The following is a 25,204-nucleotide window of genomic DNA, read 5'->3' on the forward strand; positions in this document are numbered from 1 at the left end:
CCTTCTGCTCAGCTGGTCGGATACGAGAGAGGAGAGTGCTTTGCCGATATTTTTGAGACAGTTTCCGGACTCCTTCTGTCTCTTACACGGACCCCCCCATGATTTGGGCTCACCGGCTGCAAAGGAGCTGCCGCTTGGGAACGAGCGTCTAATTGGAATCCGATAGGATTAACAGCCCAGAGGCCCCCCAACGGAACCAGGACTACGGAGGAACGAGTGTCGTAAACTTGGCAAAGACACAGGTGAGCGAGGGTCGTCTCGGAGGAAGCGACTACCGCATAACTGTTGATCTCTGTTCTGAGTAGAGACCCGCTCCAGTTTCAATTGTTCCGGGTTGGGTGTGGGGTGATTCGAGTGTGGCGAACACGGGCTGTGTGACTAAGTGAAGTCAGGGAACAACCCAATCCAGCCTGATATCGCCAGCAATCTTTCATTTAATTTTATTTGACCAAAACAAACTTCAGATGGCAGCAGACGCATTGAGAGAAAGGGAGGAGGCGGCGGCGGCAATGTTTTGTGATGACAATGTACCGCCAACGGACTACAATACCCAGAATGCCCCAGTGACAGGAAAAAATCCAGGAATAAAAGAAAAATGCAAACAACTTGAGAAGGCAATGAGAACTGAGCAAAAACGTTGGTGGGAAGCAAAGTCCTTGCAGCGCTATATTGACGTAGGGAGGATTCCCCGCGGTCTGAGGATACTCATAGCCCCCAGCTATGAAGCACCGGACCGTGACATGATGCGCGAATGGGAAGAAACCAATCTCGAGTCTTCCCGCAAATTGCTTTTTATCCTAGTCAAATATGCAGAAAAGGACTGCATCAAACTGGCGGATGAAATTGAGTCCTTAAATAAAGAATTGGAGAAAATGGAGCAGCAGGATGACATTGCAAAACTAAAAACCGATATGAAAAAACGACTCAAAAAAGAGGATAAGGGAGCGTAAGACATTCAAATTTCATAGAGACCGATGCGACTATGAACAAGGCCGAATATTTACCTTTGCCAGAAAGTTTGATTCGCTTAAAGCTGATAACACAGACATAAGGAAAAAAGAGGCGGCGAGGGTCAACCAACAAACTGACTTAACATCCGCATCAGAGGGAAGTTCAGCAGCAGAAAGTGGATCAGAAATTGATAAAGCCAAATCAAATACAGCACGCAGGCACTCCCTCACAGACGAAGTGGATTTTTTATGTATGGAATGGCTACAATCCCTCAGGCCAAGAAAACAACAAACCGGGGAAAATCAGGAACAGTCAAAAATAAAAAACGGAGAGAGAGGAGAAAAGCCCAGAGAAGAAGGATCACACAAAAAGTATCCAAAGAAGCAACAGAGGAGATACTGGAAGAAATAGATCCCAGTGCTGCTGATGATGTTTCTAACAATATGACAGTCATCAATCTAACAGATATGATTCTGAACAAAGCTGAATTACAAATACTTGCTTTGGGTCTCTCTTATTGCCCGGAAAATACGTTCAACTACTCCAAGTCTAGAGTTGATATTTACAAAAGTGTCAGGAAATTAAAATTGAAAAAATTCCACGCACTGGCTAGGAAAAAGAATACAGCAATTGAAACAACGCCAGGCAGCTACAGGTCACTGACACAAGAAATGGTCAATGAATCCAACACCATGCTCGATTCTGAATCATTGATTGACACACTCTATGATTTAGCCTGTGAAGGGAATCAAACATTTGAATCTCATGAAACCTTTCCTAGCAATACTCAATCATCCACAATTATAAAATGTGCGACACCGTTTAAACCACCTTCCTCATTTTATCCTTTGATGCTTAAAGATACCATTGATTTATTTCAAGAAAAAGTTATTACTGAATTGAAAGGTCTAAATAGAATGACACACAATGAGCCAAGACGCAGCAAAAAGAATGTACAGGAACTGCAATATCATTCTTTGATAACCAAAATCAAAAACGATAAGGAAATAGTCGTGCGGAGCGCCGACAAAGGAGGCAATGTGGTGCTCTGGAAAAGAGTGGAGTACATTAAAGAAGCGATGAGACACCTGGAAGATAAGTCGTGTTATGGTAATAGTAACAGAGTGGCTTGGAACGCAACGCATACTTCTTATCGTATTACTTTGATGGCATGGCGAGAAAAGGGCTTGCTAACGTCAGATGAATACAAATATCTATGGAAATCCAATCCAACAATCCCGATTCTTTATTTCATACCGAAGGTGCATAAAAACAAAACCAGCCCTCCTGGCCGACCCATAATATCTGCCCGCAACAACATCTTTGAGAACACTTCCATTTATGTTGACTATTTCCTTCAAGAACATGTACAAAATTTAAGGTCATACATTAAAGACACTGGTGACTTTCTCTCCAAGATTAAGAACTTCAAATGGAACAATGAATACTTCCTAATTACTCTTGACGTTACATCACTTTACACCTCTATCAGACACAATGATGGTCTTCGAGCCATGAAATATTATCTGGCAAAGAAGGGTGCACAGCATGAAGAACACAACAAAATGCTTGTTAACATGGTCGAACTGTGTCTTATGAATAAAATTTTTATGTTTCAGAATACCATATATCAACAACTGAGAGGTGTAGCGATGGGGGCCAGCTTCTCCCCCAGCTATGCATGTCTACACATGGGCTGGTGGGAGGAGCAGGTCCTCATGGTAAAACACTCTGAAACTTTTGAGCGCAATGTCAAATGATGGCTGAGATTCATTGATGATTTATTTTTTGTTTGGCAAGGTACAGAGGAGGGAGCTTCGGAATTTATTGAATCGCTTAACAACAATGATCTCAATCTCCACTTTACATCCAATACAAGTAAAACAAATATAGTTTTTTTGGATGTAGAAGTTTATGTGGAACAAGGCAAAATAGAAACTAGGCTACACAGGAAACCCACGGCGGGAAATGCTATCCTACATGCAAGCAGCGCGCACCCAAGCCATCTTATACAGAGCATCCCCTATGGTGAGCTCTTACGTATAAAGCGCATCTGTAGCCACCAAGAAGCTTTGAAAGTAGCACAACAGGATTGTATTAACAGATTCAAGGCTAGAGGATACAGCAAAAAATGCCTAGACAAAGCTCTCACAAAAGTTAACCTCCAAAACATTGATAAAATACCAGACAAGAGGATACAGTCTATGGTCCCTGACAATACTGTTGATGATTTTAGATTCATCCTAGATTTTAATCATCATCAAATGTCAGTGAGAAAATTCATCAACAGACACTGGTACCTTGTTAAACAAGACCCTATCATTGGCACCATGGTACCGAAGAAACCCTCATTGACCTATCGGAAAGGGATTTCCATGAAGGATTCTCTTATTGACAATGATCCTTGCGGAATTGCAGCCAAGGGATCTTGGCTGGCCCAACGACTAGGCTTTTTTAAATGTAAGACCTGCAAGGACTGTCAGCATGGCGTTTCCTTGTCCAGCTATCCAACTCCTTTTGGCGGCCCTGACAAAGTCATTACCAAAGCCCTTAACTGTAAGACAGACTATGTGGTGTATGTTTTAGAGTGCCCCTGTAATTTAAGGTACATAGGGAGTACTATATTACCAGGCCACAAAAGGGTACTCCAACACCTACGAGCTATTAAGAACAAGGACCAGGCATACCCGGTAGCACGGCACTTTCATGAAAAGCATGATGGCAACCCCAAAGACCTCAAATACTTTTTCATTGATTCTGTAACTAGAAACAAAAGAGGGGGTGACAGGGAAAAATCCCTTAGATTATTGGAAATGCACTACATTTTAAATTTGGATAGCAAACACCCAAATGGACTCAACAGCTCTGAGGAGTTACATGCAAGTCTATAACAAGGTTTTCCATCTATAACCTGTCCAATATTTGAGTCACCTTAGCCTTCTTGCCGCGCTATCGAACAACATCTGCCTAGACCATTGAGCTTCTTAATACATAAACATTCCTTAACATGCCACAACCATGAGAATATTGTGGCAATTACACATTCATTGTTATATTTAATAGTCACAAGTCTAAGGGTCCCTTATTGCCTCCACTTGAAACATCTACCTCTCCTTTTCTCTCAACCACATTAATTTTTATCACGGTGTTTTTAGGTATTTTTTAGTACACAATTAAATATGAATGTTTTTATATGTACTTATACTGTATTTTAAGTATATGTTTTTAAGAAAAAGAAAAAATGTTTGGGCATTAAGTCTTTCACTATTGTTTGTCATCTAGCAGGTAGGCACTAACAGTGGTTCAACACACTTATAAATTGGAATATATGCTCATCATAACTTGTTGGTCCAGTTGACTCAACTCAACTTAATGCAGATCATTTAGCCTTAAAAGACATTTCAGTCTACAAATTGGTGAGACAGTGTGTGAACCAACTTTGATAACTTGGAAACATGAACAATTGATGGTTTTAGATATTGTGGTATTTAATATTTAATATTTATTATTTATTGTGTATATTTATGTGTTTTAATATATATATTTATGCACAATTAACTTTTTAACCTTTTAACCATCTTAATTGTGAATTGTTGTTATTTAAATATATTTATTCATGATATTTATTCATATGACTGAATTTTAGAATATGTTGGGTTTTAACACAATAAGAGAAATTTTGAACAGAAGTACACACACATACTGTGTTTAAATATATGCATATGTTCATATATTTATATATTTACATATTTCATTATTCTTTCTCTTTACCTTTTGAGAAGCTATATGTGGCACTAGTGACAACTATTCTACCTCATTCCATCAGGACCAACATGAGCGTTTTTTTAATTTATTCTATTTAATTTATTCAATTTTATAAATAAATTGGGCCCAAATTTTCTGAATCAATATCACTAGTATTTAACGGTGAGCATTACAGGATTTATCCTGAGATTTCATGTGAAGGTTCAAATAATAATGGCTCGATATCACTAGTATTTAACGGTGAGCATTACAGGATTTATCCTGAGATTTCATGTGAAGGTTCAAATAATAATGGCTCGATATCACTAGTATTTAACGGTGAGCATTACAGGATTTATCCTGAGATTTCATGTGAAGGTTCAAATAATAATGACTTACCGTACATCTTTGTTGATTAACCATCATTAGAAATGAAATTTATAAAGGAAACCTTTGTTGAAGTGCTGCCCAATCAGATGACATGATGTAAAGAATGTAAAAAAATGTTTTTCCTTTAAATACCGTATGCCATTGGATAAACTGCGTCATGTGATCAAGTCCCCCAGGAGGGATGAAACGCGTAATGGCTGCCTTGTTTGTTTAAGTCTTTGAATAAACGAACAGATATTTGAAAAGAATCTTGTGGTCCGTGCTCCCTTCTGCTCAGCTGGTCGGATACGAGAGAGGAGAGTGCTTTGCCGATATATATATATATATATATATATATATATATATATACATACATATATACATATGCCAAGGTGTATTGAAGTATGAGTGTCTGAATGGATGATTTAGTAGGTGGGTGACTGACTGTATAAGTGAGTGATTAAACATGTCTTACTGAATGCATGGGTTAGTAAGTAAACTGTGTAAATGTCTATCAGTCTGTCAGTGGTGTGTACGCGGCTGCATGGGTTGGTGAGTAACTACATGAGTGTCTAAATTGGTTATTGATTGGTTGTCTTAGTATCTGTATGGGTGTCTGAGTGTCTGTGTGGGTGGGTGGGGGTGTGTGACTGTGCATAGAAGTGTGAGTTGGTAATTCACTGGGTGTATGAGTTCAAGAGTGCATCTGTGAAGGGCTGTATGGGTGGGTGAGTGTGTGTATGGGTGTGTTGGTGAGTGAATGGATGTCTCAGTGGCACATGTATGAGTAATTACATATGTGAAAGGCAGTATATGTGAGTGTTGGAGTATATAAATCACTATAAATGAGAGTGAGTGATTGTGAAAGTGGCTGTATGGATGAGTGTGTGCTTCTATCAGTGATTGTATAAGAGAGTAAATATGTGTTAGTATCTGTATGAATAAGTGAGGTGGTGTGTGTATAACTGTATAGGTGAGTAAATGGGAGTGTGAATGATTCTTTGCATGATTGACTAGGTGTGTGAGAAACTATGGATGAGTGGTGATGTGTGGGTGTCTGTATAGGTGTATGAGTACAAATGATAGTGCTGTATTGAAAAGTGACTGCATGTGTGAGTGACTGTATGGGTGAATGATGGACGTGTGTGTAGACCTAGGAATCAGTGAGTGGGTATGTAGTAACTGGTATTAGTGTGCCTATGGTTTCCAAAAATGGTATTCTGTATTTTAGAGTGGGTGTATCAAAGGTTATATTAGGTTGTGAGGAGGCGCATCAAATATCGCATTGGTGCTGTCAACAATGATGTAATTTGAGATGTCATCAGTGATGTCACTGCCCATGTCATGAATGCTGTAATATGTGACGTCATCAGCAGTGAATTGCGGGGGCGCGAGTTATAGTTGGCTCAACTGACTATAACAGCCGAATTTCTCTGATTTTGAACGAGTGAAATGTCCAACTAACTACAACGTCCCTTAAACCTATGGGTTTTTCAGTGAATTTCTAAGGTTTTTTAAATGCTAATTTCTAACAATGCCTACAGAGGTAGAACATGTGAAGAAAGAGGAAGAAAGGTGCAGAAAGAAGCAAGAGACATGCAGAAAGAACCAACAGAGGTGCAAAAAGGTAGGAGGGGTTCACAAAGAGACAAGAGAGGTACAGAAAGAGGCAGGAGGGGTGCAGAAAGAAGGAAGAAAAGTGCAGAAAGAAGCAAGAGAATTGCTGAAAGAAGCAACAGAGGTGTAGAAAGAAGCAAGAGAAGTGCAGAAAGAACCAACAGAGGTGCTAAAAGAGGCAAGGGATCGGCAGAAAAAGCAACAGAGTTGCTGAAAGAGGCAAGTGAGGTGCAGAAAGAAACAAGAGAGGTGCAGAAGAAGGAAGAGAAGTGCAGAAAGAAGTAACACAGGTGCTGAAAGAGGCAAAAAGGGTGCAGTAAGACATAAGAGGGATACAGAAAAAGCTAGAGAGGTGCAGAAAGAGGAAGAAGGGTGCAGAAAGAGGCAAGAGGGGTACAGAAAGAAGCAAATGAGGTGCAGAAAGAGGCAACAGACTTGCAGAAAGAGGGAAGAGAGGTGCAGAAAGTAGAAGAGATTTGCAGAAAGTAGCAAGAGAAGTGCAGAAAAAGAAAAATGTGCAAAACGAAGCAACAGAAATGCAGAAAGAGGTAAGAGAGCCGCAGAAGGAAGCAAGAGTGGCTTTTACACCATTAGTACCAATTTAACACCCACATTTAGCAATAAGTAACAGATGACCATTCTAGGTTTGCAAAGGGCCTCCTACCACGCTGTAACACTTGTCGCTGCATTTTTGGTAACGTTTGAGCCGTTTAAGCTAGAAATAAGGCTTTTTTGTTCATATCTGCAGATTAGGGAGCAGATGATGAATTATGTGGCTAATGGAGAAAATGTATAATAGTGCAAACGTCGGTGCAGCCAAACAGTTGCATAATTCCAGTGGCCCTGTTCATACCTCTGACTAAGTCCACAAGTGCTCCTCAGAGATTCCTTCTTTTTATGTCTCACTGAGTTCATAGTTGAGCTTCTATGGAAACGAGGAAGACTTATCCTGAGGTTACCACTCCACAACACAGACTACCATACCACATAATTACTCTCCATAACACATAATCCCACACTACATAATTCCTATAGACTAAATAACACATACTTTCTATCCACATAATTTCATAATGAGAGCGAAGCACATGTCAGGGGTTGCTTTTATTAATTTCAGGTTGGCTTGGATGGTATTTTACCAATCCAAATCCGTAATACTGTGCCTGGAGTGGTAAAAGGCTTTGGTCATTTTACAGCTCGGCAAGGATAGCACTGTGCTAATCCTATGCTTAAAGACTTTGCTATGGGAATGGTAAAATATTTTGTCCCTTTCTATCTCGGTGTGGATGGCACTGTGCTAATCCTATGCTTAAAGCCTTTGATAGAAGAGCAAACATTTGAGGTGAGCAAACTTAGAGTGTCTCTGTTGTTGAGTGCGCTTCATATTGAAGCTGCTCCCCGCCTAAACTTGAGAACTAACCAGAGTTCTCAGCTTCTTTTTTTGCATAATTTATGCGTCACTCTATGCCTGAAAGGGTTTTGTTTGAGATATATATATATTCTACTCTCCTGCACTCTGGCGTCCAGCCTAAATCATGTTCGGTAGCTGCGGCCCTACCTCTCATGAGTTTAAAAGGACTGTGTACTGTGATTGCACAAGTGGTTACCCTGTGTGCCAACAGCATAAACATAACCTTTCTTGTCCAACTCGCATTCACATTCTCATAGCAAGCTACATGGTACCATTAATCTCATGGTTAAAGTGCTCCACAGCACCATTAACCACTAGGTGGTATATAGATGTAGTTCTATGAGTGATCCTATTCCTCTTTACAAAAGACTTAAAGACATCAGACATAAATTGAGGCACATTGTCACTCAGAATGATTTTAATTAACCCTTTTTTCCCAAATACTCTATCCAGAAATCTCACTTCGGAATCTGCTTTTGAAACTATTTCAATCTCAGGCCACTTTGGGAAATAATCTATCATAACAATGAGAAATTTCTGTTTGTCATTCTCCTTTACTGGTCCCATGATATCTGTTTCAACCTTCTCCCTTGGCATGCTAGGCGCGCTCACTGGACATAAAGGGGATTTCAAGGTAACTGGAGTTTTGTCAGCATCGTTCCACAACAAGCAGTCCCTTACACATGTTTTAATATTTATATCCATACCAGGCTACCAATACAAATTTTTACCCTAAATTTGGTTTTTACAATCTTTAAATGTCCCTCATGGCAAATTTTCAAAAGGTTCTCCTTGAGATTCAGATGGAGTAACAGTTTACCATTCATATGATTTTCTCTTCAAAGATGTAAAGTTCTTGCTGCAACTCTTAAAAGACTTGTACATCCTAGCTTAACAGTTTTTTCTCTGGCCACTCGTCAACAATCCACTTTCCAACTTCTTTCAAAACCGTATGCTTTTCCTGCTCACTCATCCATTCTTCTTGTAAAATGACGTTCTCATCCTCACACACTTCAGCAACACAGCAGTCTTCAAACTGTCTCCTGGTAGCATCCTTTAATGGTAATGGAAGGCGACTCAAAAAATGTGCAATTCTGTTTTTAACTCCTGCACGTACCGAACTTCAGAATGGAACCTAACAACCTCAATGACAGGCGTGCCAACCAAGGGGAAGCGTTAAAAAAAAAAAACCTTTGTGATCAGGACTTTGGTAGTAGGTACACATGTTCCCCATATGTACTGTTTAAAATGTTTCATACACATGCAAGTGCTTCCTGTTCTATAACAGAAAATGTCTCCTTAGTCGGAGAGAGCAAACAGGCGACGAAAGCAATTACATTTTCTCTACCATCAGAGTTTTTTTTTTTTTTTTTTTTTTTGAAAAACCTTTATTGACGTTTCAATCACTTACACGTATGGGCCTACAACCCCCCGGGGCCGGCCGCTAAGCAATCAGAACAATAAAAGCACATGTAAACACAGGCGGCACCTCGGAAAGCAAAGTCTACAATACAGTATAGTCCGGCCAATGAGCCGCTCAGGTAGGACACCAGGAGAGAAAGGGTTTTTCATTTTATAATAAAACAAAACAGTAGGATCAGGTGCCAAACAGTTTCCCAACAGCGATAAGGGGCAAGGATAAGAGACGCAAGCAGCAAGCAGCAATACATTGAATCAATGGCGCAAACACGGGAAAGTACGGATGGGAAGCAATATCAAAGATAGTTGCGCCTACAGGTCCCCGTACCTAAAGCCCAGCGAACCCCCCGGAAACTGTGGCACACATTAAGAGCAAGCGATTCACAATAAGAGAGGTGTACCGCGCTGATCCCAGAAAAACAAGCAAAAAGAAACAGAGAAGAAAAAGGAGGCCATGGAAAAAGAGATAAAGACTAAAGAGTCCCCTCCCCCATCCCCCCACCCTGCACCTCTGCGAATGAGTATGGCCCCACCCCCCAGCAGTGTGCCTGTCGCCCTGGAACTAGACCCGAAATATAGAAGAGACAGGGAAAAAAGGAGTAAGAAAGAGCCCCCCCAGACGGGGGGGCGGAGGGAATGTAATAAACTGGAGGAGGGCCTTCAAAACATACCCCCGGCTTCTCCCTCCCGCACGGTGAAGTCTCCCCACAGCAAACAATTAGCAGCACCAGGTTGATCATATCAAAAAAGGAGGGGGGGAGTGGGGAGCATTATGCACCAACTATGCGAATAACCATGAGAGCACGCAACCATGAGTCCGCCTGTCTACTAGGTGACCACTCCCGAAGGATCAGCCTCAGCCTTGACCGCTCTTTGCGATTCTGCCCATGCCTGCCCCTCGACCCAGCACCATGTCCGATGTCCCAAGGTACAGGAGTGTCCAAAAACAGTCGGGAAGCGACGCACACAGGTGGGGTGGAAGTCTCTGAGCATCAGCACGGACCGCTTCATGGGGGGGCGTCTTTTCCAGTGCCGCCCCAGGATCTGCACTGCACACAAGGTCCAGACAGGCTGAAGCAGTCAAATGAGACACACGTTGCTGGAATCGTCCCAGGGCCGCCGGAGATTGCGCACGGGACAAGGCCACCATCTTCCGCTCAGGCCCAATACCTCCGGAGCAGATCAAGCCCACAGTTAGCCGACCACACGGTAGCATACTGTCCGGAGTGTCCGGCTGTACACTAATCGCGGGGGGGGCCGCAACATCGTCCTCCTGTGTGCAGTGTGGAAAGCCACTGTGTACTTGTGGACCAGCATGCCGCCACTGTCCCAACGCTGATACCACACCATCTAGCTTCCTCCCCAGGACCCCGGCGCCATGAGCCAAGGAGTAATGAAGGGCACCAAGGGCCTCCAGGAGGTCGCCGTACCCCAGAGCAGCTCTCTCCGATCGCTCTGCCACACTCCCGACCGTCACACACCCCCAGTCCCGCTGCGTCCCGGCGGACAGGATGGTAGGCTGCATAGTGACAAAATGGCCGCTGGGAAGGCCCGACTCGTATTGGGGCCAGGACCCCGGGACCAACGCCTCAAGGTCCACGTCGCTGAAGACAGGGATCCTGGGGGAGGAACAGATTCAACCGTTGCGCGGTCACGGGCAATAGTCGTCTCCGCCACGGACCAGCTCCCGCAAAAAGCCGGGAGCAGCCCGCAAGGATCAGGCCGAACCAGGGACGGCGTCCGGGCAGCTCACCGTCAAAGGCAGGGGCAAACACCACAGAATCCGAGAATTGCACACCCGGGCATGTCCTCGGTCCGCAGCGCTCAGCAGGGGGGGAGCGACCACAGCAAAATGCAGGCCGAAGGGAGCACCACTCCGGCAGACCGACTCCACCCAGTCACCACAGGCCGCTGTTGTTAAACTGCCGCCCGGCCAAGGCGTCCACTCGAGGTCCCGGCTTCGGGACCGCACGGGCCGCAAAGTTCAATCGCTGATTTCTCCGGCGGTACTGCAGTCAGAAACCTCAGGGTCACACGATCGGTTGCCACTTTCGTTTACGAACACGATCTCGTAGCGCAGAATAAGGATCTCATGCAGGATATCCGTGCGGGATGCGGAGGTTCACGGAGCCGGGAATCTACGCTGCCGTCCCGGTCGCCATCTTGGCTCCTCCTTCTCTACCATCAGAGTTAATTTGTGTCAACACTGCCACCAAACCTTTTCCACTTGCATCCTTTGTGACAATACTCTTCAGGGTTGTAAAGGTGGTGCACTACATGCATCCTCTTTCATTTCCTGTAACACTCTCTGGCACTCATCAGACCGATCAAATCTTGTGTCCTTTTTCAGAAGTTGCTAGATAGAATAGGTCTTGCTAAAAAAGTAGCATAGGAATTTGGAATAGAATTCAGTCCTAAAAATACCTTCACCTCATCCTTATTCTTAGGTGATGGTGAGTTCTTTATGGCTTCTATCAACTCAGCTGTGCGTTTTATGCCCTCACCACTCACCTAATGACCAGATTCTGATCTTTTCTTTAGCAGTTTTACATTTACTCAGATCAGCTGTAAGACCATTTTTGTTCAAGATTCCCAACACTTGCTTAAATCTTTATCATGTTCTGCCCTAGTTCTTCCCATGACCAAAATTCCAACCTTAAAAAAACATGACTTTCATCATATCTCTAACAATTCTTGCATCAGTCTTCAGAACATTGCTGCAGCCGAGGCTAGTCCAAAATTCCCTTACATATTAATGTCAACCAAATGGGCTGATGAACACTGTTAGCGTCTTGCTATCTGGGTGGATCAGACCTTGGTGCCAAGCATCAGTAAGAGCAATAGTGCTGAAATACTGAACCCCCTTGGTCATGGATAACATCTTAATAATTCTTTGGGGAGGGAGGAGCCAAGATGGCGACCGGAGCAGACGCTTGAGCGCCCGGCTCCGTCGGCCCTTGGCCTCGGACTATCATCCTGATTCCTATCCTCGCCGATTTTCGAGGTGCACCGTGTGCGACGACGCGCTGACCACGCCGCCGCTTTCCTGGAGTCTTAGCCCGCCCGGATGCCGGAGTTCTTTGTGCCTTTGTTCTTCGCACTGGACCCCTGCTCTATTGTGGCCTTGGCCGGCCCCCTGGAAGCTCCGCAGTCACCGGACCCGCTGGCGTAAACCTGAGCCCCGCGGTCCCGATCCCGCCTCACACCACGGACTGTCGCCAGATGAGCCGGGGGAGAGACGCCCGGACACCTCCTGCACCCTGCACCTGACGGGCTGGAGCTATAGGGTAAGCCCCGGTGTGGCGGGTCTTCTGGCCCGCTCTGTGGACCGTGCTGTGGGAGGCTGCAGACCCCCTTCTTCTATCGCCTAGTCGGCGGCAAAGAGAGCCCGAGGGAGGGGAAGCGACTGTTGGCTTTCACCTGTTGCGGCGCAGACCTGATGGGAATTGCCTCCTTGTAACGACCCCCCCCTGGCCACTGCACCGTTCAGCGATAAAACATGGCGCTGATTGCCTGCCTGCTGCTGGGGGGTGATGCTCCGGTCTCGCCCGCTACCCGCCTCGCCCTCCCTCTACCAGACTCTAGCTCCACAGTGCCGTCCCGGATTGCTGCCGATGTGGGGGCGCAGCTTCCGCTGACATGCGGCTCCGTTCTGGCTGCCCTGCGGGACTTTCGTCTGCAATTGTGTGCTGGCTTGCAAACACTGAGTGAGCGGTTCGACTCCATACTGTCGGCTGCGGGTCGTGAGCGCCCCGTTTGTTATCAACAAGACATGGGTCTGCCGGTGCTTCTGTCCTCTTGCGGGGCCGCAATGACTGTGTATAACCGTGCTACGCTGGTGTCTGCAACTGGCTTTCCCGGCATCCAGGATCAATCGCTCTCCTGCTCAATTGCGGATACTTTGTTTCCCCGTTCATCGCTGCCTGCCTTGTTGTTGCCTGCCCCACCGCGCCCGCAAGAGTATCCAGCTGAGCGACACCTGACGTCCTCGAGGAATTGTTCACGGTGGCCTACGGCTTCTTTTATGTGGAACTCGTGTACTTTACAGGCCAGGTCTGGATTTTATATGGTGCACAAGGGGACCTCAATAGCCGATCGGCGGCCATTTTGTGACTCTACTTCTCCATCTTCTCCCCAGCGGCCATATTGTCTTTGTCTGCACGGGATGCGGGGCCTTCATGTGGGGGCTGGTCTAATCTTAAGCCCGCGATCGGGCCAGGGCTAGGTTGAGTTATATCACCATGGTTTCACGGCTGGACTGGACTCGGACTGGAACTGTTTGCATATGTTGTGCGCACTCGTCGCGAATTGTCTGCCTTCATTTAAATTGCTGTGACACGTTATCTTCACACGATTGCTTTTGGGTATAGTGGGTTTTCAGTGTGTGGAGGCGTGGCTGGCCGGTGGTCCCGGGCGCTCCGAGGTTACGTGGGGCTCCTCCCCGCTTTCTTTCTTCTTTGTTTTCTTATTTTCTTCATTCTATTCCTACTTTCTCTCTTGTCTATATTTCGGGTTCATTGGGCGACAGGCACTATGCTGGGGGGGGGGGCAGGCCGTAGCCTCCGCATTGGTGTAGGGTGGGGGGGTAATTCACTGTTTTTTTTTAGTTCTATGGGCCTTTTTCTTCTATGTCTCTGCGCTATACTTGTTTCGATTCGGGGTCCGGGTGTGGGGTGGATTGAGTGGGGGCGGCTTTGGAGGGGTGCGTATTTACTCATGTGACTATCCTGTTATCTAACTGCACCGCCTCACTGTCTGAGATTTTCTATGGTCGTTTTAATGATGCTGCTGCTCTCCTGTGTGGTGAAGCCATCTTGCGGACTCGAATCTCCTTGGTTCTATCCTTTACTGACTTTTTTCTCGAAAAAATTATTTTAAAAACCTTAAAATTAACCTTCACTTCTCCTTCCCCTGGTGTCAAGGATCTCTCCAGTGTATACCTCTTGAATCGTAGCTAAGCTTGATCATCAATGCACAAGGGATGTAATGTTTGACTCAGTGCTTAACCGTATTGTGGCCGGCCGGATGGTTGTAGGCCCGTATTTGTTCTTTTACTATGCACAAATAAAGGTTTTAAAAAAAACAAAACAAAAAAAAAAAAAAATAATAATTCTTTGGGGTGGAGGGAGTGATTGTATGCAATGTTATTGTTTAAATCTCTCAAGTCCACCTACAACGAAACCGAAATCAAAACCGATCGACATACTATGCAAACATACCATAAATGTAGATAGCAAGGAAGTGAAATGCAATCACTGTAACATGACCTTAACATTTAAAACGAATCATACCAAGGAGGGGAAGCTACACCTAGCAGTACTAAACTGTAGGTCACTAGCTAAACATAAATATAAGATCCATGACCTTCTTAGGGAACGAGCACTGGACGCTCTTTTCTTGACCGAGACTTGGCTCAGTGAGTGCTCCACCCCAGATGCTCTGGTCGCAATCCCCGATGAATATATGATAGAAAGGCAGGACCGTGATGGTCAAAGAGGTGGCGGTATTGCTATAATCTACAAGTCCACACTGAAGTGTAAGATAATAAAAGCGGATTTAGAAGACTGCGAGGCTTTCTCATTTACCCTAGCAGCAATGGAAGATAACCCCATAGCTGGCCTTCTAATTTACCGCCCGCCAGGTCCACCATCGAAATTTATTACGAGCCTGGAAGAAATGTTAGTACACCCAGTTCTCCGACACAAAAACATTTTGGTACTGGGTGATCTGAATATACATTTCGATAATAAACAGAACCAAGATGCTAATACTATATGTAAGGACCTATTGACTTTTAACTTAGCACAGAAAGTAGAGACACCAACGCACCAAGGGGGACACATTCTGGATCCCATTTTTTCAAATATCATGGAGATAGAGGTTGACACACCTTGGCCTTTTCCCCGGTCAGACCACTATCTTATCCAGTTTACAGTACCCTCCCACAGAAAGAGGCAAGAACAGAACAAGGAGATTACCACTAGGAAATGGAATAATTTCAACCCAACTTCCTTCACCCGGGCGCTGTTGGGAAAAAAGCCTACGCTAGATATAGGCATTAATCTAGCCAATGCTAACCTGGAAATGTAAAATGTAAAACGCTCGAGCGAGTATGGAGGAAGGAGTATTGCAGTAGGGCCAAAGAAAATTACAAAAAGGAACTAACACAATACCATGCACTAATCAAGAAATCCAGAAGTATTTTCTATACTGAAAGAATTGAAGGGGCCAGCAACTCCTCCAAAGAAATGTTCACCATACTTAAGTCCCTCAGAACACACGTAACTAGAGATGACTCTATCGCCTTTACTGAGAGCTGCAACAGGGTAGCAGAATTTTTCGCGAATAAAGTGACTAAGATATACGACACCTTCCCGGTAGAAGCACGGCAGGGTATAGGCCTGACATACGGAAGCCAGACAAATTTTGCAGGGGTGACGCTGGATGCCTTTGAGATTCTCGAAATAGATGAACTTACAGCCTTATCAAAAGGAATCAAATCTGGCTCCCCTCTGGATCAAGCCCGACCTAAAATAATAATGGAGGGAGCCAGTGCAATTATGCCGTATATATCGGATCTTATCCAACGCTCCTTCCAAACTGGCATTGTCCCCACAAGATGGAAGCAGGCCATTGTCAATCCACTAAAAAAGAAAACATCATTAGATCAAACTATATTAGAAAATCTCTGCCCTATCTCACTACTGCCATTCATGGCTAAGATTGCAGAGAGGGTAACAAACAAACAGCTGGTAGAGCATATAAATAGGAATGACCTATTGCATCCCTCCCAATCAGGTTTCAGAAGGGCTCACTCCACTGAGTCAGCGCTACTCATGGCCGCTGAAACTCTGAGAAAATATGCAGACAAAGGACAAACGGGCGCACTGATCCTGTTGGATCTCAGTGCGGCGTTTGATACCGTCTCCCACAAACTGCTCCTCCACAAGCTAGAGACGTGTGGCATCAGACATAGTGCCCTGAACTGGTTAGCATTGTTCCTCTCTTCACGGAGCTTCCAGGTTACACAACAAACATATCGATCCAAAAGTATCCCCCTGTCCCAGGGGGTACCACAGGGCTCAATCCTGAGCCCCACTCTCTTCATTATTTACGTGGGACCACTAGCCGAGAGAGTGGAGAAACATGAGGTGTCGATTGTCTCTTACGCAGATGACACGCAGCTTATTGTTTTGCTATCACAGAACAAGGACCAGGCAGCTGTACGTTTCTCTGAATGTTTAAAAGAAGTAGCACACTGGTTGTCAAATCAGTGCCTCAAACTAAATGACAATAAGACGGAGGCACTGATTGTAGCCAAGCTGCCATCCATATGGTCCATCGTGTGGTGGCCTGATTCACTAGGCCAAATACCGACCCCAAAAGCAGAAGTAAAGAACCTCGGGGTATGGTTCGACTCAGAATTGACATTTGAGAGCCAAATCAGGAAGGTAGCGGGAAAATGTTACGGCGCCATGAAAATTCTGCAGAAAGTTCTGGATCTCCTACCATCTAATGCCAGGAAGACCATTGTACATTCAGTAATAACCTCCCAACTGGACTATGGGAATTTACTATATCTGAGAGTCACAAAGAAGGGTCTGGACAAATTGCAGAGGGTACAGAATGCGGCGGCTCGTCTGGTACTCGGCCTGCCAAGAAGATCCAACGCTAAGAAAACTCTGACAGCTCTCCATTGGTTGCCAGTAGAAAAGAGAGTCGTGTTTAAGGCGATGTGCCACTGCCAGCAAATTCTACTAAAGAAAGGCCCAAGATATCTGCAACCTCTAATCACCAAATACATACCAGGGCGCAGCTTAAGATTGCTGGACAAGGACCTGGTGATTGTACCGAGAATTTTCAGAGCTAGAATGGGTGCACGCTCATTCAGGTACCGCGCCGCAAAAATATGGAATAGCCTACCTATGAACTTAAGAAGAGAGCCATGCGAAAATAAATTTCGTAAGCAACTAAAGACCTGGCTATTTGTGCAACTGCTTCAAGGATAAGTCACGGTTGGCCTTACATCACGGCCGAACGTGCAGTTAGCAACCGCATCTCCTAGAGTTCTCTCGAAGCGCGGGGACACACCAGTGGTGTAACCAGGTGCTCTACAAATAAATAAATAGCCTCCACTTGCCATTGGACTTCCTTGCCACTACCAATGGAGCAACCCAATCAGGGGATTCAACTGGCTCTATTATACCAGTTGATTGTAATTTCCCAAGATCCATTTGAAATTTCCTCCCTTACCGTCATGGGAATATTGACTTTGTGGACACATTGCACAGCATCTTTTTTTTTTTTTTATAGGATTCTGGTTGGAACCCTTTAAGCATCCCTATTTTGCCAGAGAAAGTCTCAGAAAAAGATCTAACGCGTAATGCTTCTGCTTCATCCTCCGCTTGCACAATCATGACAGGTTCAGGACTGTTTGGATCTAAGATCATGCCTAAATCCCCAATATCTCCCACCCCAGTACTGATGGTCCATCTAAAAACAAGTCTATTGAAGCCACCATATCTATAGTGTCTTCCGTAAATCTTTTTGGTGAAATATCAGGCAGTTCAACATGTTCTCCTTATGTGTAAACAAACCTACTAACCAAGGCCTCTCTATTCACAATAGTATATGGAGACTCCGAAATAGCAACAATTTGCTGTTTTACTCCACCAAAATCCATATCTCGCATTGGTCTCTTTTTCATCGTCTGAATATTTGACGTAGTGGGTCGCCCCTTAGAAATTGCACTGTCTTCTTCCTCCCTGATATTCAATACACACATTAGTTTCTGCCCCACCTGAACCATCTGAATCAGACTTGCACTCCTCCATTTAGATTTGTACTGTAATATCCTTCTTTCTCCTACACACTTTAAATATATTACCTACAAGACCGCACCCTGAACATCTCTGTTTACGTGCAGGTCATCTTTTGTCATTGGTAGAATGCCCACTATTCCCACACTGCCAGCATTTTCTTTCCAGCATCTTATAAGGTAGGTTTTTCTTGTTAATTGATTTCTCACTCTCCTCCTTCTTCCTTCTGTTTTCAGTTCGTAGCAGATCCTGCCTCTGTTTTAGCATTAGTTTGTCTTCTGCTCACTCGTCTCTTTTTCCTCCGATAGCACTGCCTTCGCAAGTCTTCTGGTTAGTTCTGCTCTTTTAACTATATCTATCCTCTCTTGCAATGGTGACTCTCCCTCAGCCCCTAGACGTTCGTAAATATTGGGGTTAGATGTGAGCATAACCATTTGGTGATAAATAAATTCATTATGCAGAATTCGAAACCGCCAAGTTAATGCTAGGTTTTTCATAGCAGAAATAAAGGCTTCAATTGTCTCATCTTTGACTTGTTTCCTGTGAAAGTATGTGTACCTGTCTATTCCTACACACACTGTAGGCTTGAAATATGCATCTAAATCCTTCAAGGCTTTAGTAAAATCATCTGCTTGTCCTTGCAATCTCGTTTTTTTCTCAATAGACTGAAGATTTTTAAACCATCTGGTCCAAGACAATGTAACAGTACTTTGTTCCTCTTTCCAGGAGTAATTTTTTTGTCCTCCTTAAACGTGGAAATGAAATATAAAAATATTCACGCCACTCTTCCCACTTAATAGAGGAGTCCCCAGAAGGTGAAATGAAAATCTGTGGTGTTGTGAAATTCCAAGATTTTAAAGTAGGCATTATAACTATGAGAATCCAATAATCGTGGAGAAGAAAATTGCAGGTAATAATCAGTCAGAATTTCTTCAAATGTCAAGTGCACTTACTATAGTTCTGCATGAGGTGCCACTCTTTAAGTTCATGAACGCTAACGTATAGCCTGGCTGAAATACAATGCATGCTCTGCGAGCCACCGAATAGCTGAAGTGTTCATTGGAGCATCCACAACAACTGTATAAAATGGCGATACGCTTTGTATCCAGTTGACAATGCGGGCAGTAACAGAGCCGATTCAAAATGGCGATCGTTTTGTGTCTGAGATGACTTCAAAACGTGACACCTGTGCGCACAACATTAGGGTCATGCGATGTGTTCACATGCAGCACTGGGGTTGTGCGACAGCATTCGTTATGCCTGGCCAATAACATTGAAGATAACTTACAGGTTGTCTTAGAGTAAATTCACTCACAGTAAGTTCATTATTATGTAGCTCAAAGGCATCTCCCCAACTTTCAATGTAGTCGATGACTCAGAACTGTGGGGAACAGGAACAGGCTTCAAAAACTTGTAAGCAAAACTTGCTGCGTTCTCATGCCATTTCAGCTCGTCGCCAGTTCTTTGGAGAATAATCTTCAAGACTCAAATAAGTAGAACTAGCTTTATTGAAGAATACTGGTGCAACTGTACAGGGAAGGCTCCTCACCCAACCAACGCTCCTTTCCAACTCTCACACAGGAATATCCCCATACAAGAATTCTATGTTGGCATAGTAATACAATTCATAGAACAAGCCTGACTGTGCAGCCTATATACTAATCTAGTAACCTAATATCAACACACATCACTCCAGGTTTACAGGTTTATCATCCTTCTCAGGACAGACCTCTTTGTCTGCATTAATGGCTCTCAACCGCCACCAGAATCATGCTGCATTTTCATGCAGGCTCTTAGCAACTTGTCGTCAAAATGTTGTTAACAGTGCAGGGTCTTCCTACAAGAGTCTGGAGCCTATCAGGTAGGAGATACGTTCTTTATTTCATAACAGGCCCTTAGGTTACAGCAACAGTTCCTGTTCATTGGAGTGAAGAGGAATCATATGTGATGTGTCCCCAGTCTTGGGAGAATCAATAGGGAATCTGGCTCAATCAGTAAGTGTAGAGGGACGTACTCCACCCTCTGTAAAACATCTGTAAGGAACGAGAACATAAACTCTATCAGGCCGTCTGTTTGTTTCTGTAAAAACAATGAGGTGATAGATGGAATAATTGAATTAATCTTAGCCACTTGCAATTGCATGGGGTCGCATTCCAATCCTATGTTTTCACCCACCCTGCCACCTCAGTTTGGACCCGACCATATGCAAATCAGTCTTGACCCTGCTCCTCATGGGAAAAAGCCCAGCCTGAACTGCCAGTATGTGACAGATGTGACAAATGTACTGTATGCTTAGGATCTCTTAGCCTTTTCTTAGGGTCACTATTACATTTTTTTGTGTTGTAGTTGTTTATTGAAAACAGAACTATGACTCGGGTGTACAGGACAGGACAATGTACATAGTGTGGCAGAAGGGAAGGATGCTAACAATATCAATAAATAGTAGATCCTTGACGAAGTGTAGGAAGGTAGGATCCTTCTGCATATGTACCCCCACATTTTGCCAGGTGCTAAGCTGGTTTTTGACCAGTCTGACTGGGATCCTGCTAATCAGGACCCCAGTCTATCTGCTTTGTCCCTTAAATTGTAAAGACAAGTACTTACGTACATCCCAGTTTGGATACTGGAGTACCCTTAAAAGTCCCTAGTAAATGGTACTAGGGTACCTAGGGCATAGGTACCCCAGAGGTTCCCCATGGGTTGAAGCATGCATTATGCCACCCATGAGGGACAATTCAAAATAGAACTACAGGACTGCCATTGCAGCCTGTGTAAGTTGGTGCATGTGCCACTTACGTAAGATATAGGTTTACTATATCTAAGTGTCACTGCACTTAAAACCTATAAGTCACCCCTATAGCAGGCCTTTTCAATCCTAAGGGCAGGGTGCTTGTTTCTAAGTGAGAGGGTACCCCTGCATGAGCAGGACACCCCTGCAGCCTACGCCTACGGAATCCATTCTCCAGGGTTGTCAGTGAAGCAGCCATATACTACTTTAGAGGGGCATTATGCGACCGCGTGATGACCAACTCTAAAACGGCTGAAACAAACCCTATCGTGTTTGGTGTCAAACATGTTGGAATCATACTCCCAGACCGGTGACCGGTGTGGGAGGTATGATCCCACCCCTCAGAAACGTCCTTCGTGGGGCTCCCGGTGTTCCGGGTACCAGCCTTCTAGTCCTAGACAGCATAATCTGGTTGCTGCCGACCAGAGACACATTTCTGCCCTTCTGCTGCTGAGCGAAGCTCAAGCAGGGGAAGGCAGACCAATAGGCATCCTGTCACAGGGAGGTGTGACAACCTCCCATACAGGGCTTAGTGTATTTGGGCTGGGTGGATGTGCTTGCCAGTGAAAGTCTGCATGAGGGGCACATTTGGTGTCCCTGTGCATAGTCCAGTTCAAACCAGTCCTGGGAGCCGTTGGCTCCAGCTCTGGCGCGAAACTTGACAAAGGACATGGAAGTAACCTCTCCCCTGTCCAGACCCTCCCCTGGGAGGGTCCCCTGAATCTTTCCAACCCTCTACCATGGGTACTTAAGGGCTTACCTGGCTGTAGAAACTTGGATTCGTCGTGGACATGATTCAGAACTGAAACAACTGCACTTCGACCTTCTGGGCACTCTGGACTTCGCTGGACTTTGTTTGAGCCCGACTTCATCTCCCTCTTAGTCTGCTGCATTGTCCATGCCTGTGCACCATACAGGATCCGTATAGGACCTGTGGAGCATCCAAGACACCTGAAGAAACTCCCCCTTGGAGTGAAGGAGTCACTCCCCTGCATTCGCAGACACCACAACACTGCTGACCGGTCTGCTGATCCCGATCTCCTACGGACTCCGAAGGGTCCAGCAACACAGGAGGTGGGCTCCTACGTCCCTCGAGGCCTGAGCTGCCCTCTCACTCAGTTTGCGTGAGTTGCCGTTGCCAAGGCTTGTTGGTGCTCCCACTGGACACCGACTCCTCAGCACATGACATCCTTCATGGGACAGCTCGTATCCGGCTCTTGGTCATCCTCGACGTCGCCTGGTCCCTGCAGCTGCAGAGTCAAAGTCACCGTCAACTATCCTGAAGTCCCCGACATCGGTTGGCATTAATCTACTGAGCCCCTGGTCACTCTTAAGTGATCCAGACTCTGTCCCCTCTGCTTTCAGGTACTCTTCAACAAGAATCCACATTTAGATTCCTACAGACACTTTCTCCTCTTCCACTAGCGGCACTTTCTTGAAGTCCTCCATTGAGTTTGACAGCAGTTTCCGATGCCACTTCACACCTATGCATCCGGCTCCCCTGGGATAGGTAACTTGGGTACTTCGGTATCCACTGGTGGGGTGGCTCTCCAACCGTCTGTCTTCCACAGGGTTTCTTTGAAGTCCACTGGGAAGGGTCCTTAAACCTTAAAATTCCAATCGCGACTTACACATAGACTTGTACGGAGCACAATGTCGTGTTCTCACACTGCACATGCACTCCGTGGGGACACTGTCTACTCACGTGGGTGGTTCCTTGGGGTCCCAGCAATTCTACGTCCTCTCGACACTGTCTTGACTCGAGGCGTGCCCTCTTTCTTAGTAGATGGTTTGGTCCCCCCATGGGGCCCTCTGTGTATTAGTGCTATTTACTGGTACTTCTTTGCTGAAGTATTGTGTGCTTTGTGTCTATCTCCGTGTGGGAGATACTGTAACGTACTAGATAGTGTTATATAATAAATACATATTTTTATAACTGCTGTCTGGTTCTCTTTTCATTAAGTCTATACTACAAGATTGAATTCTGGTAAAACAAGCTGCTTTACACTCCTTCAAGACTAAGCCTGAAGGCTTCTCTCCACAGCAACCTCCGGGATAGCTTTCTAAGGTTGTCTGAGACGTCTTAAATCAACATAAGGTTTGTCTGGACTGGTGCAAGGTGCCTACTTTAATTAGTGGACATCTTGTACCAGGCCAGCTTCTCACATCGAGGAGCAGCTTGCCCAGTTGCCCCATTGGGAGAACTAAGGCGTGTAACCATTCAACAATGAAGGACGAGGAGTCCCCGGATGAGGGGGCGGTAGGGTGAGTGGAGGAGCGAGGGAATAATAGACGAGAGGTGTTGCATGTTAGTAACCTGGAGTGTTCAACGGGGCAGGAGGAGGTGACGCTTGTGTCAACAAACGGTAAACGGTGTGGGTCTGTGTTAGGATACGGCATTGAGGCATGTCTGCAGGGGAGGAGGTTAAGACAGGAGGAGAGAAAGTAAATAGAGAAAGATGACTAGGAAGAGGATAGTATAAATTAAGAAGAGCGAAAGATGGGAAACGAGAAAGAAGGGATTAGTTAGAAGAGGGGGGGCGCACTATTACATTTTGAACACGTTTCTGGGTATATGATCATTACACTACTCCATGTAATGTTTCCTTAGCCAGGTCCATTTGGGCACATCTGCAAATGCATAAATAATTCTTTAGGTATCTTAAAATGTTCATTTTCTTCTTTTATTGCCACATTTTTGTCTTGAAAATTTACGTGAATGGGTTCCTATTTTTCTGTATTACTATTAAGGCTCCCTGTTTTACGTTTTTACAAGTTTTTACAGATAAATATTTATTTTCCTGTCTGTATTTATTTTTAATTGTGGATAAAAATGGAAATTGGGTTGTTTTTTAATGATTCTGAATGCTGTCAATTATGCCTGCCTGGCCAATAGCTGTGCGGATTGACATACAAGGGATTAAACAAATAATGGAACTTTAGTAACGAGCCTTAAACAGCAGTAGATATGCAGAACCTTGATACCAAAATGTGCAGGTTTTCTTATAAGTGCGTAATTTATCATCTGAGTGTGTTTATATTATTAAGACATATCAGGCATTCAGGCACAAGTGTACATTAACTGGTTAAATAAATGCAGAAATATACACATTTCGACTTAATTTTTTCACAAAACCTAAAATAAATATGGATAAATACAGACGGAAAAGACAACAATATAAATACCATAAAACCGGGAGCCTTAATTACTATTAATGTTTCTACTGAGATTTTACTGTGATTGTGGATCACTCAAGTTGCTCAGATATAATTTGATTCTCAGTGTGGCTATCGATTTCCACTAACCGTGTTTCTTATTGACTTGTTACGCTACAGTAAATGAACATGCCCATTGCCTCCTCCACCCTAGTGTTTACCTCGTCTTTCTCATGCTAGCCTCTTCTGTACTCCTGCCTATGTCGTCAACGCTTGTGCTCTATACATGTCTATATCATCTCTTTATGTACATGCAGCATATTTAATTTTGTCTGTACTTCGTGTACATGAGGTCGCCTTATTTTTACGCATATGAATGTATTTTGTACTCATGCTTATCTTGTCTTCACTCGCCTTGTTTTTCTTTTGCATGCCAATATAATTCTATAGAAGTCCTCTTTTGACGAAAATACTGCAAGACATTGAGAGGAATGAAATCTGATTATACCCTCTTGCTTCCACTTGATTGTTATAATGGTCCCTGATAGTAGCTAACATTTTCTATGCAAAATAGCAAGGACAGAGAAGCTACTTAATTTTCCTATGTGAAGTGACCTTGTACTATAAGGACCAAAAACATGTATGTTTAGTTCCTTATATCTCTTGAAATCTTTGCATGGTTGCTTCTTATGCAAATAATGATGACATCTTTTGCATTTTACTTTTTAATGCTTTTCATTTGTTGCAGCGCGCCTTCTAAGTTACCTAAAGAAAAGGAAACCGAGTGATGCATTTTGTATTGTGGGGATAACAATGATAGATCTGTATCCAAGAGAGTCGTGGAACTTTGTGTTTGGACTGGCTTCATTGACTGAAGGTAATTCATGGTTAACGTAAGGATAAGGGGGTCTTCTCTCTGAAACAATCCAT

At 44.3% G+C, this 25,204-nt stretch overlaps 1 protein-coding gene across 2 annotated transcripts in view; it reads left to right on the top strand.

The window, feature by feature from the left end:
- Window positions 1–25,204, top strand: part of AMZ2 (archaelysin family metallopeptidase 2) — a 414,175-nt gene that overhangs the window by 112,284 nt on the left and 276,687 nt on the right. For both annotated transcript variants that reach the window (XM_085617283.1, XM_085617284.1), the window contains one exon: window positions 25,023–25,151. In XM_085617283.1, coding sequence (XP_085473409.1) covers window positions 25,023–25,151 — 129 coding nt within the window. The remainder of the gene's footprint in view (window positions 1–25,022; window positions 25,152–25,204) is intronic.

This window comes from Triturus cristatus, chromosome 7 (genome assembly GCF_964204655.1).
Source record: "Triturus cristatus chromosome 7, aTriCri1.1, whole genome shotgun sequence".
In the NCBI taxonomy this organism is placed as follows: Eukaryota; Metazoa; Chordata; class Amphibia; order Caudata; family Salamandridae; genus Triturus; species Triturus cristatus.